The 12,910-nt window shown below is 38.5% G+C and overlaps 1 protein-coding gene across 4 annotated transcripts in view; it reads left to right on the forward strand.

Moving 5' to 3' along the window:
* The window catches only part of chd4b (chromodomain helicase DNA binding protein 4b), a 44,806-nt gene that overhangs the window by 15,310 nt on the left and 16,586 nt on the right, over positions 1 to 12,910 (forward strand). For all 4 annotated transcript variants that reach the window (XM_057833799.1, XM_057833798.1, XM_057833800.1 and 1 more), the window contains 15 exons: positions 2,133 to 2,378; positions 2,450 to 2,653; positions 2,721 to 2,932; positions 3,427 to 3,558; positions 3,637 to 3,736; positions 3,876 to 4,067; positions 5,849 to 6,049; positions 6,146 to 6,283; positions 7,786 to 7,907; positions 8,014 to 8,187; positions 9,323 to 9,464; positions 9,547 to 9,796; positions 9,883 to 10,007; positions 10,070 to 10,162; positions 10,240 to 10,381. In XM_057833799.1, coding sequence (XP_057689782.1) covers positions 2,133 to 2,378; positions 2,450 to 2,653; positions 2,721 to 2,932; positions 3,427 to 3,558; positions 3,637 to 3,736; positions 3,876 to 4,067; positions 5,849 to 6,049; positions 6,146 to 6,283; positions 7,786 to 7,907; positions 8,014 to 8,187; positions 9,323 to 9,464; positions 9,547 to 9,796; positions 9,883 to 10,007; positions 10,070 to 10,162; positions 10,240 to 10,381 — 2,473 coding nt within the window. The remainder of the gene's footprint in view (positions 1 to 2,132; positions 2,379 to 2,449; positions 2,654 to 2,720; positions 2,933 to 3,426; positions 3,559 to 3,636; positions 3,737 to 3,875; positions 4,068 to 5,848; positions 6,050 to 6,145; positions 6,284 to 7,785; positions 7,908 to 8,013; positions 8,188 to 9,322; positions 9,465 to 9,546; positions 9,797 to 9,882; positions 10,008 to 10,069; positions 10,163 to 10,239; positions 10,382 to 12,910) is intronic.

The raw sequence follows: 12,910 nt of genomic DNA on the forward strand, positions 1-12,910 counted from the left end.
CACTGGACAAAAATATAATGAAGATATCTGGTAATAATTACAACTAAGTTATATGTATGTAATTTTAAGAATTTAGACAAGTTTAAGGTGAAGAAGGTCCTAAATGATTAATTGGTTCTTAAAAGAGTTTTTGATTAATTTGCTAATTGATTACTTGTCGATTAATTGTTGCACCTCTACATTACATACCTTGCTACCTACCTACCAATGTTTGCCTGGTACACCAGACTCAACGCTGTTCCAGCTATTGAGTCTGGCCACCATTCCCACGGATACAATTTCCAGGGCGGAGCAAGCCACAGCAGACAGCGGAGTGGACCAATCAGCGACGGGCAGACGTGACGTTATTAACTGACGAAGGAAGCACGAGGGACTTGCGCGCGGAAGTAAACATACGAAGAGAGCGGAGTTTATTCAACATGGCTAGCGCGAGACAGACTATTGTCAACGACTCGTGTCGATGTGTTTTTGGTAATTTAAAACTGATTTTACCGCGGATTGGAACATGTTCTCGGTTATCCCGTTGACCATCTGTGTTGTGGAGACGACTTTCGACGCGCAAGAGTGATGTTGCTCGTGAAGAACACGTCACGCAAATAAACGAATCTGATTTGTCGATTGATTTTGTACCTGCTCGAAAAGGCCGTTAATGGGATGGTTCCCAGACTATTTCTCTCAGTGCTTGAAAAATACAGGGAGAATAGTTTGGCAGAGCCAGGCAATACCAATGTACCGAGTCACCTTAAAGGGACAGACAACATCTCAATTATGTGCATTCCAGTGGAAATAATCTAGTTTAATGAATTGAAACAAGCTACTGGAGAAAATTTTAAACACAAGACAATATTTCTAGGAAGTGGCCGTTGTAAGCGTTAGTACATTTTATCACTGCTGGTACTATTTTAGCCAATCAAATGCAAGTATGCTAGATTGCCTGCCCTTCCTCGTGATGTCATTGATACCCATCATCACATGCACCTGTGATCGAGTCTTTTATTGTGTACGTGAGTGGGTATAACTGATGTCATTTGTGTAGGCATAAAATACAAATGAAAAATAATGCTTAAAACAAAGAATCTTTCCTTTTCCCCCCTTTTTTGTTTGTAATTATATTTTTTGATAATTCTATTATTTATAAATAATATTATTAAAATAATTGCTATTTGACAGGCTCAAATAGAGGATTTAGTCTAAAGTTTAGACAATTTCGAAGTAAAAAATATCTCTTAACGACAAATCAACTGTAATAGTTGTCCATTTGATAATCGATTAGATGTTGGTTGTCCAGTAATCGTGGCAGACATAATGGCACTCCGAAGGAAAATACAATACCGTGATCCCTCGCTACTTCGCGCTTCAAACTTCGCGCCCTCAGTCCATCATGGATTTTATTTCAAATAAAAATTATTAAATACAGATGAGCTGTCCCAAGCCGATCGCGCTTTCTCACGCTCACTCCCTCCCTCCTCTCCCTGCTCTTTGTTCGTCAGAGTGTGAACTGGAGTTGCATGTTAAGGTAAACGATGATTGACAGACGGTTAAGCATTGATCTTGCCAGAGACTCGACCTTCAAAGCGCCTCATGCGCCAATTATCGTTTAGCTTGTTAAAAAATTGCTGTGGCAACTCATTGTGTGTAAGTGAGCAGCTGGAGCGGATTTGAGTGGACACTCAATGAAGCATTTAATAAAGACAAGCATTTTTTTTCCCACTTTTTTAAAATGGATTGGGTGTGTACTTTAAAAAAAAAAAAAATCTGTGGGAAAGTAACATGTTTAAAAGTTATCATAATTATTACATTTAAAGTACTTATAAACATTTATTAAGATTTATATATACGGTACATGAAAGCTTTTTTTTTTTAAATTATACTTTGGTCAAAAAGTTTGAAAAAAACCCATGTCTTATATGTATCTCTTTCCAATGACAGATCTGAAGAAATACGTTGAACAAAAAAAAAAAATGTTTTTTTTTCTTGGGGGGGCGCTACTTCGCGATTTTTCCACTTATCGCGACGGGTTCTGGTCCCCATTAACCACAAAAAACGAGGGATCACTGTAATGTGGTTCGTGACAAAAATGAGTTTGACACTCCTGCTCTAACTAGTAAGTAAGCGCTTTTTTCTCGCATCAGGAGAAGGAAGGCATCCAGTGGGAAGCCAAGGAAGACCTCTCAGACGCAGAAGTGGATGACGAGGACGACCGTCAGGACGACGGCGCCGATGAAGAGGACGACCACCACATCGAGTACTGCAGAGTGTGCAAAGATGGAGGGGAGCTTCTTTGCTGCGACACTTGCCCCTCATCCTACCACATCCACTGTCTCAACCCGCCTCTCCCGGAAATTCCCAACGGCGAGTGGATCTGCCCACGTTGCAAGGTACCGACTAAACTGTCTGCTGATTAGTAGTAACTGAAGCAACATTGACCCTCATATCCGCCTCTTGACAGTGTCCTCCAATGAAGGGCAAAGTCCAGAAGGTTTTAACATGGCGTTGGGGAGAGCTGCCAGCCCCCACGCCTGTCCCCAGGCCTGCTGACTTGCCTGCTGATGCTCCTGATCCTCCACCCTTGGTTGGCCGAAGAGAGAGGGAGTTCTTTGTAAAATGGTGCAATATGTCCTATTGGCACTGCTCCTGGGTGCTGGAACTACAGGTACATCGACAATCTTGTTGTTTTTTAACCTGTCCGCATTTTCTAACCTGCTTACTTTGCTTTCCAGTTGGAGTTGAACTGCCAGGTGATGTTCCGCAACTATCAGAGGAAGACCGACATGGACGAGCCGCCGCCCGTGGACTTTGGTGGTGAGGGTGACGACGACAAAAGCACCAAAAGGAAGAACAAGGATCCACTTTTTGTGCACATGGAGGCTGAGTTTTATCGCTACGGAGTTAAGATGGAGTGGCTGATGATACACCGCATCCTCAACCACAGGTTAACACTCTAAATTTAAAATCAAAATGTCCTTTTAATTATGTTATAATATGGATCATATAACCGCAACAAGGGTGTTCCTGGTAGTAGTTGTTCAGAAGTGATGCTGAAAATGCAAACTTTTAATGGATTGGTTGTGATTTCGAGTGAGATTAAGAGTTTGGTGAAGAAGTTATGTTGTGTTACTTATAGGTATCTGAATAACTGTTAATGTGTTATTAGACCCTGAATTAGCTTGTTCTCCATTTTGTTATAATAATTTAAATGATGATAAAATTCCCTTAAAGATGTGACACACTCCAGTGCATTTTATATATTGTTTTTACGTTTACATTGTGCTTTTATTTATTTAATCTGGTGCGATTTAGAGAGAAATTGTCACATTCTTACTAGAGATTTTAAGTGTGATAGAAAAACTGTATACACCAAGTAGTACACCTGATGTGATTGCCACTTGAATAAACACCCAAGTAATATTCCTCTTTCGTTATCAGTGTTGACAGAAAGGGGAACGTTCACTACCTGATCAAGTGGCGAGATCTGGCCTATGACCAATCGACATGGGAGAGCGAAGACATGGACATTCCAGAGTTTGACCTTTACAAGCAGACCTACTGGAATCACAGGTTAGCCTTCATACTTCTCACAAATCGTCTTTTAGATAGACATGAGTGTTCTTTACCATTTTTTTTTTTCCAAATTAGAGAGTTGATGATCGGTGATGAGGGCAGACCTGGTAAGAAGTTGAAAAAACCTGTCAAAGTTAAAAAGGCGGAGCGTCCACCTGCTAATCCAGTGGTGGATGTAAGTATTCTGATTGATTTTTTACAACAAAAATCTTAGTTTTCTCGATGTGTAAACTATAACGTTCATTTTGTGATGTGAAGAAACTGATTTAAAAACAAAAACAAAAAAAACGAATTCCCTTATTTTCCTCTTGCAGCCTACTATCAAGTTTGACCGCCAGCCTGACTACCTGGACAGCACTGGTGGGACCCTTCACCCTTACCAGTTGGAAGGCTTGAACTGGCTCAGATTTTCTTGGGCTCAGGCCACAGACACCATTCTTGCTGATGAAATGGGCTTAGGCAAGACTGTTCAGACTGCAGTCTTCCTCTACTCACTGTACAAGGAGGTGAGTAGGGAGGGCACGCATAATTCACGTCAGTGGAACTGGAACATGATCATATGCAGGAAGTTTTGCGATTAATCTAATTTTGCGAATAACCTATGAAACATGTCCATTGGCAGGAAATGATTAGATGATTGAATTGTCGTTCTAATAATTTTGTAATTGATTGAAGAATTTTATAGATAAATCTGTCAACCAATTTTGAGATAATTTCATTTAGAGTTTCATCTATGAATTCTAATCTAGTTGATAGAATAATTTTTTTGATTAATTGTAGAATTTGATAGATTAATCGCAAAATGACTTGAGAGATTAATCTCATTTTGTGATTAACCTATGAAAAATAATCATTGGCAGTGAATGGGTTAATGACTGACTTGTCGGTGGAGGTTTTTTTTTCTTTTTTTCTTTTTTTTTTTTGATTAATTGAAGAATTCGAAGGATTAATTGCAAAAAAAGTTGACAGTTGGGCTAATCGATTTAATCGATTGGTTGTTGTAGCCTTATTAATAAGCTAGTTTAGACGGCAAGATGTCCAAAAATTGGCAAAATTATGAATTGTTGTTTTCCAAAGGAAAGCAGATTTTTGTTCATGTGCTACTTTGACTTAACAAAAACATAAGGAAGAAATCTGATAATACTTACACATTTCCAACTGAGAAGTTATATGTATGTTATAATTTCAAGAATTTAGACAAGTTTAAGATGAAAAAAGTCCTAAATGATTAATTGGTTGTCGATTAATTTGCTAATCGATTAGTTGTCGATTAATTGTTGCACCTCAAGCTGACAAATCAATCTCATTTTGCGATTGACTTGTCAGTCGAACAAATTTGCGATTAATTGAATTTATTAAACAAATCTGTCAACCAATTTTAGAGTGATCACATTTTGTGTTTAATCTATAAATTGTCCCCCGACAGTGTAATAAATTTTTGATTAACTGAAGAATTTGATAGATTAATCTGTCAACTAATTTTGCGATTAATCTATTAAATAATGTTCACTGTCCTTAAGTAAGTTAATGATCGACTTGTCAGTTGATAATTTTGTGACCAATTGAAGAGTTAAATACCATAGATAAATCTTCAGCCGATTTTGAGATTAATTAATGAACTCTCCAGTCTTTATTTGCACTGAAACATTCATTCATTCATCAATCAGCAGATGAAATTGATTGGATGTGTATTATCGTCTATGGCACTGAAACATGATCATTGGCAGTAAACTAGTTAACCAAATAAGTCAGGCTGCCATTAAATATAATTTTCTGCTTTTACCAACTATCATAACATGTATTCTGTGAATAAAATACGTATTTCGGCTGTCAGTGAATGAATTAAACTCGTCAGGGCACAGCTGTAAAGTATTTACAAGTTTAATTTTGTCTTTAGGGGTGGCGTGGCTCAGTGATAGAATAGTTGTTCCCCAACCCAGAGGTTGTGGGTTCGATTCTCCGCCCTGATGAACTCGTCTAAGTGTCCTTGAGCAAGATACTGAACCCCACGTTGCTCTTGGTGCTGTGACACCAGTAGGTGGATGGCTGGATAGTGTAAAGCCTTGAAAGGTGGAAAGGCACTATACAAGTATAACATTTGTCTGGTCGACCCTCCTCTGTCAGTCAGTGACCGTATTGGGGGTATGAGACATTGGACATATAACAACATTGCCCATTTAAAGGGGAGCAGCTCCAAGTCATGAGCTTTATCCTAAAGGCAGGGCGAGACATTTACTTGCGCGTGTTAAATTTGGAATGTTAATGATGTTTTTTTCCACACACTCAGGGCCACTCCAAAGGTCCCTTCCTGGTTAGTGCGCCTCTGTCCACCATCATCAACTGGGAGCGAGAGTTTGAGATGTGGGCCCCAGACATGTACGTGGTCACGTATGTCGGCGACAAGGACAGCAGAGCTGTAATCCGAGAAAACGAGTTTTCCTTCGAAGGGAATGCCATCCGAGGTGGAAAAAAGGCATCCAAAATGAAGGTGCGAAGGAGAGAAACGATAGTATTAGTGTAAAAATCAGCTCCCAGGGCTAAAAATTATGGTGCGTCTCTCTGCACTCTAATACTTGCTCTGCAGAAAGACTCAACGGTCAAGTTCCATGTCCTGCTGACTTCTTATGAGCTCATTACCATTGACCAGGCTGTGTTGGGCTCTATTGAATGGGCTTGTCTGGTTGTGGATGAGGCGCACAGGCTGAAGAACAACCAGTCCAAGGTGAGTTTATTCCTAATAAATATTATTGTCTTCACATCAAATAAATTGTGTATTTTTATGCATTGGAAGTGTCGTTCCAATATTGGAAGACAGTTTAGCTTCAACATTATTGAATAATAAACTTTCAATTTTAGGATTTTCTGCTACATACTCATTAATGATAAGCAATAAACTATCAATCTCGTAGCTGGTGGGAAACGTTCATGACAGTGTTTACCAACCTTAAATTTTGTATAAATGCAAAGTCATATTGGACGTATTGCCTCATCAGCAGCCACCCTCCGCAATCATGTTTTATATGTCGGTTGGCCCTCCTCTAAGCCACGGCCACCTGTAGCTTTACTGTAGCCGAAGTACTCCCATACCAGCTATTTCGTTTTCTTCGATGGGGGGAAAAAAGTTCAGGAGTTTCACCTCCTCCAGCCATCTTGTAGCACAGCTGACTCACTGACACTGACCAACAACCGGTGGGGGAGGGTTGAGCCTTGCAGCTGCAAGAGAGGGATTTCTCCCTGCATTTTTGGGACATAAAAAATAACTAATACTGTACGGACTGTATGACGGAAAATTTTTGCGGTTTTGAAACCACTATGTTTTCATACCACGGTATACCTTGAAACCATTAATCGGCACATGTCTATTGCAACTTTGTTGTAATGCTTTTTGTAAGGAGTAGAAGCTAGCCTTTAATGTTGATCAAGAGTTAATAAGAAAAATACATGGTCTTATTGTGATTTTTTTTTAATATACATATAATAGGGTTCCATGAGGTACAGTGAAACATTCAATCAAGGCTAACTGTTTTATTAAAATAGGAAAAATAGATGCAAGGACAATTTTCTCTCTCCTTTGTTTTGGAATACTGACGATGTCAAATCCAGTGTATCATGTGATTTACTTCCTATCTTCTTCTACAGTTGTATAAAGGTTTATTGTAAAAGGGTTGCATGCATGTCGTGGGCCACATATTGCATCTATAGTAATTCATATTTGAAATATGTTTATTAAAACAAATGTTTCCACTGTTAAAAGAAAGAAATGAAACAAATATTACACTTGAAAAAAACTGTTTCATTTGAGACTCAAATTTGGTCATTGGGATGGGAGAAAACATAAATGAAATGTTTGGGGTATTCAAAATTTATTTTGTACATGTACAGAATAGAAACTTGAAGGCGTTGCACAGTGACTGACAGATGTGACCCGTCAGTACAATTATAAAGTCTATGGCCCTCCCAGTCAAAATTGATTGGAACGTCGAGGACCCTATATGGCACTGAAACATGAGCATTCATAGCCAGTCCTTCCAGTTTCATTAAATTAAACGTCTGTCGTTGTCAATCTCAAGCAATGAGTTTAAAAAAAAAAAAAAATCGACCATTCTTTTTAGTTTTAAGAAAAAATCTTAACCTTTGGTCTCAGGACAAGTAAATTTACTCAAAAATTGTGTATTTTATGCAATGTAAGTAAAATGTTCCCCAAATAATTCCTTTCTTCGTCAGTTCTTCCGAGTCTTGAACAACTACCCACTGCAACACAAGCTGCTTCTAACCGGCACGCCTCTTCAGAACAACCTGGAGGAGCTCTTCCACTTGCTTAACTTTCTGACTCCAGAGAGATTCAAGTCAGTGCAGCCCCGCCATGAGCTTGCCGCATTTGTCTCAGCGACACCCACGCCTGACCTTGTTTCGCTCAATTTTTTTTCCCACCTCCTCCCTCTTCCTCTGTAGCAACTTGGAAGGGTTCTTGGAGGAGTTTGCCGACATAGCCAAAGAGGACCAGATCAAGAAACTCCATGACATGTTGGGACCGCACATGCTCAGGAGACTGAAGGCGGATGTTTTTAAACACATGCCATCCAAAACTGAACTCATTGTTAGAGTGGAGCTTAGTCCCATGCAGAAGTAAGTGAAACCATTTTTCTGGGACAAAAAACAGCTTGTATAAATGACCTTCATGTGAAAGACGATCGCACAAAGTATTTAAGTATGAAAATGACGGATTTCTTAAATATCTGATAATGGAGAAAACACTTTAAAAAAAACAACAAAAAAATGGCACCGCTTGTGAGCTTTGTGATTTTCCGGTAAAATGCCATTTCTTTCATCCTCAATGCAAGATCGAAGATTATGGAAATCTGAGATATTTGCTGTAGGGCTGCAACTAACAATCATTTTCATAATCGATCTGTCGGACTATTAATTAATTGATTAATTGGATAAATGTCACTTCTTTGGCAATCGGCATGTTGTAAGTAGCAATAAAGACAAAATGGATGATCATTTGATTCAATTGTATCGATTATCAAATTCGATGGTTACAAATTTATTAATCAATTTAATCGATTAGTTGTTTCAGCCTTATTAAGAAGCTAGTTTAGACTGTAAGATGTCCGAAAATTGGCAAAAATGTGAATTGTTGTTTTCCAAAGTAAAAGCTGATTTTTGTTTGTTTTAAACGATTAGTCAGTTATCAAAATAGTTGTTGACTAATTTGGTAATCAATTAGATGTCGATTTATCAATTAATTGTTGCACCTGTAATTTGCTGTTCCTCCTTTTTTAAAGATTCAAAATAATTACTTCTTTTTTTTTAAGTAAAAAAAAATACAAAGAGAATCTTTACTGTTTCTTTTTTGATTTTTTTTTAAATGGAAGAAATAAATGATTCAGTTTTCCGTCTTTATTTTTATTAAAAATGTAAAAAAGAAATTTTAAAAAATCTATGAAATTAATAACAAAAACAAATAACAAAATGCGAAAATACTATTTTTCCACTTTTGTTATACTGTAAATTAAAAAAATAAGTGTTTGCAAATGGTCCTCAAAACATGGGCCTTTGACAACTATATCAACAAAATCAATGATTCATCACCTATCAAAATAGTTATCGATTTATTTGATCATCGATCAGTTGTCGATTGATGGTGGCAGCCATGTTTGACACACTCTAGTGAGCATTATCAGACAAATAAATCCAATACTGCACTGCTGTTTGATGTTTTTTCCTTTCTGAAAATTGTTTTCTTGTTTCCATTTAGGAAATATTACAAATTCATTTTAACACGCAATTTTGAGGCCTTGAACACTCGCGGAGGCGGAAACCAAGTGTCTCTCCTCAACGTTGTGATGGATCTCAAAAAGTGCTGCAATCATCCATACCTCTTTCCTGCTGCTGCGACAGTACGATCCATGTTTTACCGTTCCAGCTTTAGCTACCAAATGAATGCAATAACGTCAATTTATGTGTCTTTTCTCACCACAGGAGGCTCCAAAACTTCCAAACGGCATGTATGAGGGCTTGGCTTTGACCAAAGCATCGGGCAAGCTAATGCTCCTGCACAAAATGATGAAGAAGCTGAAGGAAGGAGGTCACAGAGTGCTGGTTTTCTCCCAAATGACCAAAATGCTTGACCTGCTTGAGGATTTTCTGGAAAACGAGGGCTACAAATACGAGAGGATTGATGGCGGAGTCACAGGAAACATGCGACAGGAGGCCATTGACCGCTTTAATGGTGACTGTTGATCCCTCATGTTATTGATGACTGAAATGGCTAAATTTGTATGTTTTTAACATGATTATTACATTTAATTCCAACAGCTCCTGGGGCTCCCCAGTTTGCTTTCCTCCTCTCCACACGGGCAGGTGGTTTGGGCATCAATCTTGCATCTGCAGACACGGTTATCATCTATGACTCTGACTGGAATCCTCACAATGACATCCAGGTATTGTTTTTACGCACAAGTTGTTTAAAAATGTGTTTAAACTTCATAAAACTGTGTTATAGGCGTTCAGCAGAGCTCATCGTATTGGCCAGAACAGGAAGGTCATGATCTATCGCTTTGTGACCAAAGCTTCTGTAGAGGAGAGAATCACACAGGTGAGGTAGCATTGAAATGCATGCAAAATTTGTATTTAGTCTGTCCTCAACTGCTTTATTTTCTCTTTTTTTATTAGGTTGCCAAGAAAAAGATGATGCTAACCCATTTAGTTGTGCGACCTGGTCTCGGTTCCAAGACTGGTTCCATGTCTAAACAGGAGCTCGATGATATCCTCAAATTTGGAACAGAGGAGTTGTTTAAGGATGAAGTTGGAGAAGGTTGGTGACATTTGCTTGATATCATCTTGCTTTTGTTGCTAAAGCCGTAACAGTTGTGTTAAATGGAAAAAAAAAAACTTTAGCTCTGCTTAAGGTTACAGAATTTAGATGCTCCTTAACCCTTCCAAAGGATCTTTTTAAACAAATGAGAATCAGTGTTGGTTTTTGGCAGCTTTTTAAATCTTTGTCTTTTAAGCGAAAATACTTACCGTAATTTCCCGTATATAAGGCGCACCCATGTATAACGCACACCCCAAATTTACTTGTAAAATCTAGGGGAAATTATTGTACCCGTGTATTACGTGCACCCTACTTTTAGCACCAATAAATAGAAGAATACTAGAAAACAAAGCTCGTGTACAGATACAGAAATGTCATTTTACTGACTGGTGAAACACAGCACAAGCATAGCACATTGGTAGTTCAAAACATTACCATAAACTGACAATATGCACGGTAATAATATGATCTGACAACTTCTCCAATTTACCAAAATCCAGGAGAAAACAAAACAGATGTGACTTTTCTTTTAAACGCTGCTGTATAACTTGATCGTTTCATCATGATGAATAAATGTTTCTTCCATGGATTGATACGGTAAAACAAAAGTCGGAAATCGGAACGAGCGCATCGCTACTGTAACAAGAGGAACTATTGTTATTTGGGTTTGAGTTTCCCGAGGGACTGATATAGTTGACGGACACAGAAAGGCTTTGTTGTGTTATGTTTGTTATGGTCCGAGTTGCCATAAACGTTGACTCAAATGAGTTCAAGAAACAAAATTCTGTGCTTTATTAAGAGTGAAAAAAGGAGAATTTAACACGGACGAAATCATTCGACCAATCAGAGTGACGTATCACAGAAACACAATGGTGACGTCATGTACCGTAACAGTCGGCAACGGATCGCCGCATACGTTTTCTTCAACACAACGTGGCCGTGTCAATTAGAAAAAAATCGGTCTTTATATATATATATATTTCTGTCTCCATCCCTGTACCCGTGTAAAATGCGCACCATGATTTTACAAGTTGATTTTGGGGGGGGGAAAGTGCGCTTTATGGTCGGGAAATTACAGTATTAGTCTTTCGTCTAGTTTTACTCGACAATTCCCAATTTGTCTATAAACTTTAGTTTTAGTCCATGAATAAATAGATAAAAGGTTTACAACAATTTCGAATTGCATCTCTGATGTGACTAGGTAAGAGAAAAGACTAATTCACTGCTTTCACTCAAAAAGCTTTTAGATCTTATATATAAAAAAAAAAAAAATCTTATTTATTACCTAAAAATGACATTAAGCTTGATAACACACATCACTTAAAAGTTAGGTGTTTTTCCCCACGTTTCAATTGAATTTCCATTTGTGTCAAGGTATTTTTAAGTTCTAGTTAAGTTTTAAGTTAGTCTATACTGTAAATCCCGGATTTTGAGTTTTTGCAGTGTTCAAAATAAATATATGATACCTGCTGTATTGGAGCACATTAGGGACCAGTGCTACTTGGTGTTTTATCCAACAATGACTACTGAGCTAAAATTGACAGTTAGCTTTATTATGTTTTTATTTTACACCCTCATCTCTCTACAGCACTTTGTTTTTACAGATTATATAAAGCCTGTACGTAAGACACGTAAGCCACGCATCGACAGTCGTTATAATTAATAGAAACCTAGCCCTACGCAGGGCTAACGTTACGTGAGCAAGGGAGAGTAACGTTAATCCTATTTATTAGCGCTGAGAAGCCTACCGCGTTAAGATGGCTGCTGTTTACTAACGCTGCTGAGTCTGTCATTTCGCATCTAGTTCTATATACATGGGATATCTATGAAACGCATCAGACGCTACCAGCTACCACCATAGCATCAACATGCGGGCGTAGTTTGTAGCAACGTCGGCATAGTTTGTAGCGGCTGTCGGCTGCAGTCAGGTATTATTGCTTCTTCCCTTATTCCCTGACGTCAGCGCGTTGTCCCGCATTAAAAGTAGTCCAGGCAAAACGTGATGCTTAGAGTTGGCAAAATTCAACGATTCCTCGAGGCGAATAAAATTACTCGCATCAGTTTTTAAACTTGAGTTGCTTGAGCATTCGTTTCAGCTCTACATAATCTTAGAGTCTACAAGGACATCAACATATTCATGATGATAATACAGACTCAGCTGGAAAACAGCACATTATTTCCAATTCATTAAACTCACCTGGATGCCACTAATTGTATGTAAAAAGTTTTCAATGAGTTTAAGAAGACACTCAGTCACGCGCTAAATGCTAACGCGAACGCTACAAGTTAAGTGCGTGATGATCAATCAGCACAGATTTATAAAGGCTAAAGCAACATGGCATAGCCAAGATAAGCAAGCAAAACTTACCAAGCAACACCTGTTTCACAAAGGAGCCTGGAATGGGCACGCAGTGAGTAGGCTTCTGTGTGGCCGGGGCGGTTCGGGGGGAGGCGCAGCACATCACAAGTGACTCAACCAAACACTGCTAAGATGTGTGCTAACTGCACATACGATAAGAAAATACACAC

This window comes from Corythoichthys intestinalis, chromosome 4 (genome assembly GCF_030265065.1).
Source record: "Corythoichthys intestinalis isolate RoL2023-P3 chromosome 4, ASM3026506v1, whole genome shotgun sequence".
Lineage (NCBI taxonomy): Eukaryota > Metazoa > Chordata > Actinopteri > Syngnathiformes > Syngnathidae > Corythoichthys > Corythoichthys intestinalis.